Here is a 10,607-nt window from a genome sequence, read left to right on the forward strand (position 1 = left end):
TGCAGTCGGTCTCTATTGCTTTTGATTTGCTTGTGATCATGCTAACCCCCTTTTACACATGTATCCTTTTCCTTTAGTTTGTTTTTGTCTTATCATTTTGTTTTACTGGCTAAAGTTTGAGTTTGTCAGGCATTCATTGTGAACTGGCTGAATGTACCAGCTCAGCGGAGAGAGACGCTCAGGTTTGCATTTCGGCCTCAAGTTTCTGGTTCATAAAAAATACAGACAAACGGACAAAAACAAAATTGGTGCTGACTTCCTAATGAGGAGAACCACGAAACAGATTCAGCTAAAAATAAATTTTAAATTTTAAAGAAAAGAGCCTTTACATTTACATCTCATACACAGGCATTTACTTCCATGTTTACATTGTCAAAGCTTTCATCTTAATCTTAAAATGTGTTACTAATCCTTATCCTGAAACAAAGCACAGACCCTCAGAAACTCTTTGAAGTGAGAAGTGTCATCACTTTTCAGAACAAGTCCTTGCTTTGATATTTTCAGACTTTTCAAAAGGGATCTTAACTTTTAAAAAAAGCCCTTATTTTCCAAATTGGAAGTGAATCCTCGCAAAGACAGAAGCGCGCACACAAACACACACACAGGCACTGTGATGAGGTTCCTGTGTTCTTTTAACAGCAGACACACAGCAGACTTCACTGTCACACATGGCTGCATCAATCCGCTGTAAACACGCACACACGCACTGCACACATTCATGCACTCGTGTCAAGTCACACCCATCAGTTATCTTGCAGGGATAAAAGCCTTCATACGCACTCATACTTGAACCAGTTCACTCTCGATAACAAGCCACAAACTGAATAACAAAGGGCTGTGTGTGTGTGTGTGTGTGTGTGTGTGTGTGTGTGTGTGTGTGTGTGTGTGTGTGTGTGTGTGTGTGTGTGTGTGTGTGTGTGTGTGTGTGTGTGTGTGTGTGTGTGTGTGTGTGTGTGTGTGTGTGTGTGTGGTTTCGCTCTGACCTTGCCAAAGTTCCTTTCATAATAAAAGCAGACAGCTTAGTTTTACTGCAGCAGGAAGGTAACTTCCTATGAGCAGGAAAACGTACCTGACCTGCACTTCACCTGTGATGTGCTTTATTGTGTCTGATCAGTACATGGCACCTCGTTAAGATCAATTTCAGAGACAGCATCAGCCTATGTGTTTAGCTTTTCAGTCATTTTTGGGGTGAATAAAATCCCTTTTAGAGATTCAGCAGTCCAGTTCAGACAGCCCAGTTTCATCCACGGGGCATCAATTAGTGCTGTTTAGTTAAAGCCACTGGAATGGCTCGTTTACACACAAAGTGTCCGTTGGCATGTGTGCCCTGACACACTGAGTTTTAGCACTAGTGTGAGTGACTGTAACTCTCAGGTCATTATCTTTACATGTGCACGGTTACTGTTATAAAGATGCAGCTTCTAACCTAAACTGCAACGCTTTCCTTAGCCTAAATACTTTTGAGGATTAAATCTGAAAAAATAAATAAATAAACAAAAATATACATATCCAGCAAATGAAAGCAAAAGTAAAAAGTAAATAAAAGATTAAAAAAATCAATGCCATTCTGCTATCCTCTAAAAGTCTTCTAAAAGGGGACCATTAGGGATATAAAAGGGGAACATTATCTCCAAGACTGCCTTGGCCGGCTTTTCGGGGCACCAACGCCACAGGACATCATGCACATAATGAGGACACACAGACGGCATCTTGGCAGGAAGTGAACGCATTGTTAGTCATATAAAAAAAATCAGACCTCAAGAAAATCAGCAGACAAAAATAAAATGATGTTTTGATGCATGTCAGAGCATCTCACAACCACTCTACAAAGGGAGTGCCCTAAAAAACAAAGCTTTCTGTTAACTCTCACTTTCTGCTCAAACAAGGAACGAATTTCAAAATAAAATGTAAACCTGGTCCCTGCTTATCACAGCGTCTGCAGCTGTGCTGGCAGCCTTTTGAGGCAGTACTGAAACAAATCAATGCGGTGAACGTGCTAACGTAGATTTGATTATTCACATCACACAACCTTCAATAATTGTGTGAAATAATTGAGTCTTAACATTTTTCATTACGTTCCACTTTAAAGTAAAAAAAAAAAAAAAAAATCCACACTCTGATAAATAAATGACCTTAATATCAACGTATTTTTTTATATATTTTTATATTTTATAATATGAAAATAACGCAGCTTACAAGAATGTGTCAGAACAGACCAACATGCAGTCTATTTAACGATGTACATAATGAACAAAACCTCAGTAAGCTTAGATAAAGTATCATATTAACAATGTTGTGTACCATGTGAAGCATCACCTTTTAAAAAAGGCCACAGTGTGCTGGTACAGATGAATTCACACTGCATAAAGTGAAGTGAAATACAGAAGCGAGCACACTGGTGGGTCTTACATGTTATTGTTGCTTATTTAAGGAAGAAATGATCAGTAACATGAATTCAGTGTCATTTCAAAAACGGACAGACATCTGCCTGAAAGGTCTACCTTCTCACAATAAATGATAGAAACAGAGTAATGCAGAGCTTCAGGAAAGTACAAATAAATCGATCGCCTGATTACTTTTAAACCACATTTTACATTTCCGATGAATATTTTTAAACTTTCGATTTCGTTGGCCATCGGTTCTCCGCAGCGGGAAGTCGTGTGTCTCTCTCCTCTGATTCGTCCATTCCTGCCCACGGCACACACACGACACACACACACCTGTGGGTTTCTATCAGTTTGAACTTTGTGTTGTCCCTCAGTTTGATTTGATCTTATTTTTCCTTTGAGCCATCTTATCAGCATTCCGCCCTCTCTCTCTGTCCGAACAGGTAAAAAACAAGGACCCCCCGAAAATCGCAACAAAGGTAACCCCTCCATTCATCCATCTGTCCCGCTTTGTCCCTCCATCCTCCCTGTTACTCACCCACTCCTCACCCTTCACCCAGCGGCAGGAGGGGAGTGTCCAGTCCATCTCTCTCCCTCTCTCTCTCTTTCTGCTGTATAAAGGGGGACGTTCTCTCGCCTTGCTTTACCTGTCCAAGGGTGCAACTCTCAACCTGCAAGTCTCTAACAGCCGAGTCTGCGTTCGCCCTGTAGAAGTGTATTAATGCCTCAACCCTGAAAGCAGGGCATGTTTTTTGGAAGCACATGATTTATGTTTGGGTGAGAAATCAGCCACAGGGAAATTTTTAAAAATGTGAGGGTAGTGGTTATCTTTGTGTAAATCACGTTTATTTGCAGCACTCAAAACAAAAATAAGACGTGGGTTATACGAGTCATTTATGATCACTTACAGGAAGTTCATGTCGCACTAGCCAACAGGAACGTGTACCAAAAGTGACATCATACCCATTGGCATGTTTTTGTGGTGACACCTGTTGCTAAGGTGTACACAGAAGTGAGGCCTGCAAGCTTCAGGTGCACGTATACACAAGAGTCAACAAGAAACAGAAGTATATAATGTTGAAAACAACAATCAATTAGTAATCATTCAGATTTACTTAATTTATTATGTCTATAAGGAGACACACTAATCAATGGTTAATCGCCTGCAGAAGGTCCATTCAGAGCCCTGTTATTAAATATTAGCCAGACTAACGAGCTAGGACTTCAAATGATGATTAATTCTTGTTTGGTCAGCAAATCTTTAAATGTCACAAAACATTCAACAGACATTCACACTAAAAAAAAAAAAAGTTAAATTGCAGAAACAAGTTAGGTTGTTTTCATAATATTCAAACAAACATGGAAGCACTACTGATTTGTAAATGTTATCAGTGTTCACTTTGCAAACTAACTTATACAACTGTTGAGATCTTTATCGCTGTTTTCTGTTTGAAAGGGAAAAAAACAAAACATTGAACGGTTATTACTAATCTCTTAAATGTAAGTCATGTGCTTGCTAAACACCTTTTTTCCGCTCATCAGAGTCTCTCAGTTCACGGTCAGAATTGGGCTACGAGACCATCAGCGAGGGTTACTAACTCCTAACATACTGCTCTGACCTCTGAGGTGTCCTTGTTTAATGGGTTTAATGACTGTGTTTGAGATTGCTGATGACGTCATTGCGGCAACCTCCAAAATCAGCCAAATGCCCTCCATGTCCTGGGTGTTCCAGCACATGGCCAGCTTCCTCTGCAAGCTGTCTCAGCAAACACACACACACCGACACACTCCCCTCATCCAGACCTCCCATGGTTAAAGCATCTGCTGCAGACAGAATGCTTCTTCATGTACAGAGAAAGACGCACACACAGCTTTTGGATGCTCATCTCTGTTTTTCACACGGAAATTATAGTCAGTGCTGCAGTCACAGCCGACCTCCGCTGAAAAACACAAGCTGGACAACATTTCTAGGAACATCTTTGCTCATTTTTATGAACCTTAAAGCCCTGAATGCATTTGTCACCACCTTTTTTAGCTCCAAGTTTTGCAGCACATTAACTATGTGAAATAGCCCCAGTTCTCCCATCAGTCATGTTTCCAGCCGCTTATTTTTTCCAACCATAAGTTATGAAATGAACTTCCTGTTTTATTCAGTGTGACCTGAAAGTAGCAGTGGAGCCATAAAGTCATATGGAAAGTTTTTACTGAGGTCAGAGTGCGAGGAAGCCGAGGGTTGTTTTCTTCTAGACAACCTAAAGTCTTATTGCAACCAGAGGAGGCACACCCTACTGGCCATTAAAAGTAATGCATGTTTGATGCACTTGGGCACTATTTAGACTGGTCAGCTACTACCATCTTTTATACTGTCTATGGTGGTGACACCCTATACTGCAGGTGTCTTGGGAGGTGCAGATTCCACAAATGGGCTGACAAAGGTGCCTAACCCTTGTCTTTTGATTAAGTAGCCCATTGCACGTTTTTTAAAAAGCCCAAGGTCACATCTCATAATAGCTTGTTTCTAGTTTAAAACCTAAAGATTTAATTTGTAATATAGTTTATTTGTCATTTATTTAATAAATGCTTTTCCTTTTTTTTACTCTTTGTATCACAACACTTCCTGCAGATGTTTCACTTTAATATCATTTGGGTGTTTGTCCCTTGAGCGGTTGGAAAGCTTTTAATGTGAAACATCTGTGCAGGAAGTGCAGCAGCAAAAGAAGAATCTGAGAATCTGATGTTTCACCTTTAAAATACCCCACAGTTTGTTTGTTTTTTAAATCACATTTTAACATGCTGTGGTCAATGTGAGCTTCTCTTGGCAGTATTGAGGGAAAACAGACATGGCCGGGGGGGGGTTGCGGGTGGGGGCGCTGAAGCGAGGATGTGGGAGTTGCACCCTTGCAGTATCAGTGGGCTGTGGGCTGTCGTCTGTTCTGTTTGTGTATTATCCTCAGTTTGTTTTCTTTTTCCCTTTTGACTCCTCTCATTTCTCTCACTGTTGCCTCCTCGCAGGGCGTTGCTCAGGACTTCATGTTGTCTTGTAGGCACTGTTTGATTCTCTCCTCTGTTCCTTTTTGTCTTGCTGAAGTCTCCTGCAGCCTCCATAGCTCTGCAGCCTCCACTACCTCCTCCTGTCTCTCTCTGTCGTGGTTCTGCATCGCTGTTGTTTTTCATTTTTTTGGGGTGATCCTTTGAGTTCATCTTCTGTTTGTTGACTTGCTTTACTTTTTGATTGTCAGACACCCCCTCCCCTCTGCTCGCCGTGCGTTCTCCCATGGTTCAGTGCTGCGCCTGTTTACACTTCTGTGGTTGGTCAGTGGGTCTCAGTCCTGTTCGTGTGAAGCTGTGTCAGTTAGTTCTATGTTGTGGCTTGTCTTCAGAGTGGACTATGTGCATAAGGCTCCGCAGCTTCCCGGTTTAACACCGACCCATCCCCACATCCAGAATGTTAAATGTCTTGTTGAGGTCGTGCTGTTGTGAAATTACTTCCCTTCTGGAAATAATCTGTGTCGGGGGTTTCTCATTAACAACCTGATGAAACTCAGAGCAAGGTGGTGGTACTGAGGAGTGGATAAAAGCGGTCAGACAAAAAACATGTTAGGGCGACACTCCCTGGCTTTGTTGAGCATGCAAATTTTACCCAGGTTAGAAGGCAATATAGCCGTTAAAGACAAGGAGCCTCATGCAGGGACTTTTTTTAATGTTTCTATCTTATATCTTCAGTTTTTGTTAGATTGGGCTCAGATTCTCACTATATACATACAACACATTTCAAACATCATCTTTTCTCACCAGCTAATACCAGGATTTATGTCAGTCAGTCATAAGAATTTCAAAATTAATCTGCATAAACAAAAAAGAGGATTTGAAAAAAAAGGAAAAAAAGACTGTTGCAGGTAAACAAACCACCAGACGTCTGGAACAATTTCCTTTCTACAGATGAGACCAAAATGGAGATGTTTGGCTGTGAATCACAGCGCCACATTTGGAGAAACTGAGACATACAGATCAGCACAAACACCTCATACCAACTGTCAGCACAGTGGTGGAGGGCTGATGATTTGGGCTTGTTTTTCTCAGATACCTTGCAGTCACTGGGTCGACTGTGAACTCCAAAGTTAAATCTGAGGCCATCAGTCTGACGGCTAAAGCTTGACCAGTAAATTTACAACAGAATGGCTGAAAAAGGAAAAACTCAGGTTGCCGCAATGATCCAGTCAAAGTCCAGACTTTAACCTGACTGAAAAATACTTAAGAGACGTGTATAAATAAATGATCCCAAACATCAACTTCAGTTCATAAACTGAATAAGTGCATAAACTGAAGCAACATTTTAAAGAAGAGTGGGCAAAAATGACTCCACAACGATGTGAGAAGCTGATAAAGTCACACAGTGAAATGCTAAAGCTGCTGGGTTATAGGGTGTACTTCACAGGACTGAGCAAACTGACTGTATATTTGACAGAAAAAAAGGAAAAACAGAATCAATTCCCTTAAAAACATTTAAATCGGTTCTTGCTTGAGGCTCAGTATCTCAGTTTGATTTAATTCAGTTTCTTTTAAACTTATTGCTGAAACTTTCTGCAAAAGTGAAGCAAAACTGGACGACATGGTTTTACTCCTCATTCCAGTTCACGTTATTATTGTTGGATTGTTTTTTGTTTTGTTTTTTCCTTTGGTTCATTCCATTGAATATTTCTTTTAACTAAAATTCAGAATTTGAATAAATGTTATGTTTTCACAGCAGTAGAGCTATAACCTTAGCAATACAAGAGTACTTGTTACTTTCTGGTCATCTGTCTAACTTGCTTTATATCCACGATTTGTTGGAAATGTTGGTTCCATATTTGATGTTGAAATGTTTACCAGCAGTCAGTCTGAATAGCTTTAATGATGTAAATTTGAGTAATTTTGCCCCAGTTTGTTGACCCAGCAGAGCATTTCCAGTATTTAATTGTGAATAACATGACATGGAAATGAAGGAATTTTCAGATAAAATCATCCAGTCAGAGTTGTCAGCTCAGTTGTTCATGAAGACAAATATCAAACCTCAGTGTGTGAGATTAGAGAAGATCTGTTTTGTTTTCGTTCATCACCTGCTCATATTTCTTTGGTATGGAAATACAACAAACGGCGGATGGAGCGAGCGGAGCTGAATTCGCTGTAAGCAGAGATCAAACAGATCACAAAAGCTCCACATACATTACTACAATCCAAACAGGATCACAGCTGATGAAGTGAAATGCAAATACACAGTTTGTTTATGCAAATGCAGAGCAGAGCCGTCGAGCAGGACGCGAAGCTAGACTCCACGTCAGACTTCAGATCTCAAACTCGGAGCTCTGATGTCAAACAAACTGTATGTGTGCGTGATTGTGTGTGTGATTGTGTGTGATTGACAGCCCCGTGTTAAATCCTCACTGCTGTATCTGCTGTTCTCTGTTCTGTCTGCTGCACTTCATTATGAACTGCTGCACCCAACTCGTCTGTGACACTCTCTGAAAGCTACCTGGACCTTTTTATCATGAATGTTGTGTGATCATAAAACGATGAAATGCTGCTCTCTGCATTCAGCCAAAGGTTCACCATGTAATGATTAGGAGTCAGAGGTGCTTCTGTTTTCTGAGAAAACTCGTCCTGTCGTTTTTCAGCTTTCCCTCAGACTGATTCTGTAACGTTTTCTCTGCCTCTCTTCCTTCATCCCCTAACCACTCCTGAACCTTGCTCCCTCATTGTGTTTTATTTTGTTGCCAATTAAACATCAATTTAATTCATTCAAATTTTATTTTGCTCCCATCCAAAACCTTCCTCCTTTCCCAACTACCATCAATTTTCTCCATTATTCTGTCTGTCCTCATCTGTCTTTACTCACCACCTCGAACCCTACTTCCTTCCTTCTGTCATTCCCCGTAAAACCTTCCGCTTCCTCCTTTTACCGCCTCCATCCTAACAGCCAAGACCCAGGATGGCATTGCTCTGGAGATACAGCCTTTGAAGAGTGAAGAGGCCGCTGAGTCTGAGGAGAAGGAAGAGGTCAAACCAGTGAAAAAGGTCAATGTTACCAAGAAGGAGAAGTCTGTGCTTCAGGGAAAACTGACCAGACTAGCTGTGCAGATTGGGAAGGCTGGTGAGTAGCTCTCACACACACACACACACGCATGCACACACACACACACGCACACACACGAACAATCTTAACCTAGCTTAGAACAAAGGCTGGAGGTTGAGGGGAATCTGCTGGTCTAGCTTCAACCTGGGGTGGAGTATTTTTTTTTTTTTTTAATTCACTTTCCAAAAACGTAAAAGTCGAATCAGCACAGTTTTGTCGACCACATTTAAAGAGACATGCCAAAATGAATGAAGCTAATAGTTTTGTAAAAGATTTTGAGGTTTTTGCATGTTCTTGAACTTTCAACTTTAACTGATTATTAAGAATACTTTAACAACCACAAATGAATGTCAGTAATTTGAGTTTTTTAAACCACTGTGAAACTCTGATGGAACCTCTCTTCGTGAGCCTGCAACAGGGATACTCGCGCTGCTTTGTCTGGGGACCACTTTTGCACAATCACTGGAGACCAGAGGCTGGTTAATAAACATTAAACAAGCAAACACTTCTGATGGAGATTACCCATAGCACTAGCTACGAGTAATCTCCTCCACACAAGTGTTAGCATTACTGTAATTTAATTCACAGTGATTATGTGTTTATCAGACCCTGATGAAAGCTTACAGTTGATATGCAGTGGTCTGTTGTTGTTTTTTTTGCCATTTAGAAGAATAAACTTAAAGTGTTACTTCGCCAGGAAGACAAAGTGTTGTGGTAGTTTTCTGTATTCACATAATATTTAACATTTTCCTTATTTTCCTTATTTCTTATCTATTTTAACTTGAATACCCGCCCAGAATGACAAGTCATTTATTTTACCATATTTGGAAGCTGCTCCTGCTGCTGCGTTTTAGCTGTGGTTGATTGAATTGGTTACTTTTGAAGGACTCTGTACAGCATTAAACATAGCTGGAACCCCTTCAGTAGATTTTATTTAGTGAATTATAAAATGTCTGTGGGCCAGCCAGCGTCCTGTGGCAATCCTGAGTTGGTTCCTGAGTCATACGTTAAGTATTACTGCTCTGCCTCTGAATGATGGTGTTAAATAAAAATGTAAGAGATTGCCAGAGTTATTAAATCAGCCCTGTTGCCAAAAGAGTTCAGAGTGCCCTGAGCTAAGTAAACATTGTGATCATGTCTGACGGCATCGCTTTGCCAGCCTCTGTGAAGGCTAGTTAATGTTATCAGTATATTACAGCTATAAGTGGTGAGTCTCTAGCTGCAGTTCAACGCAGTCACAACACCAAAGGACGTCAAAACTGATAAATAAAGCAGAAAATGTACAGAATCGCTAATAAAATGAACTGGTTGTTTTATTATGTGATCCTACTCATTATTAGGTGCCTGGGTTTGACTGTACTGTTAGTTCAACCCAGATATCTACAGGATTGCTTCAACATCAGACATATCTGAAGTTATTGGAAAGGCAGTTTTGTCTCTTTTTGATTACACTAAGAGGATCTTTGCAGTTTTATTGCTTTACAGGCTAGTAGATCCTAAACAAGTCTCTTTATTAGATACATAGAAATGAAACTTATGCTGCTACATGACTCTCACAAAGACGACATTCGAGAAAAAGTGTGACTTGCCCTCTAATAGCACACAAAGTGATCAGGCAGCGCAGGGTCAAAATGCACTCAGTTCTATTGGATGGATGTTTTTTTATTGGGGACACGATTCATCCCGGAATTGAAAGCATTTTCTGTGTCATTTCAATTGACCTTAATACACCAAGGGGTTTTCAGGACATCATTACCGAACAGAAATAGAATTTGGGCCAAACACTTTGACTGGAGGTGACTGACAGGAGAGATGAAGTACAGAAACACAAACAGGGGAATTTTCTGTTACTTCCCCTCACCTGTTTGATATTCAGGATGTTGTCTGGTTACAGGCATCCAGACTTCACTGCCTTATTAAATATTATAGTTTAACCTTTCAATTTTTTACAAGCGAGACATATTCAAGTGTTGGCAGTCCGGAATCAGTGCAGTTAGACACCAAAGCGTAAATAGATTAAATATTAAAGTGTATTTTCTTTTGGTAGTTGACTATAGAAACAGAGACATGGAACGCAAAGGGGATGACATGCAATCAGAATCATTTTGTAG

At 40.4% G+C, this 10,607-nt stretch overlaps 1 protein-coding gene across 3 annotated transcripts in view; it reads left to right on the plus strand.

Moving 5' to 3' along the window:
* Window positions 1-10,607, plus strand: part of LOC102794391 (plasma membrane calcium-transporting ATPase 1-like) — a 127,446-nt gene that overhangs the window by 79,733 nt on the left and 37,106 nt on the right. For 2 of the 3 annotated variants that reach the window (XM_006782957.3, XM_006782958.3), the window contains exons 8-9: window positions 2,831-2,866; window positions 8,341-8,514. In XM_006782957.3, coding sequence (XP_006783020.1) covers window positions 2,831-2,866; window positions 8,341-8,514 — 210 coding nt within the window. The remainder of the gene's footprint in view (window positions 1-2,830; window positions 2,867-8,340; window positions 8,515-10,607) is intronic. The other variant, XM_006782959.3, reaches the window with a different exon arrangement.

The sequence above is a fragment of the Neolamprologus brichardi genome, chromosome 5 (genome assembly GCF_056152115.1).
Source record: "Neolamprologus brichardi isolate AB-2024 chromosome 5, ASM5615211v1, whole genome shotgun sequence".
Taxonomy (NCBI): Eukaryota; Metazoa; Chordata; class Actinopteri; order Cichliformes; family Cichlidae; genus Neolamprologus; species Neolamprologus brichardi.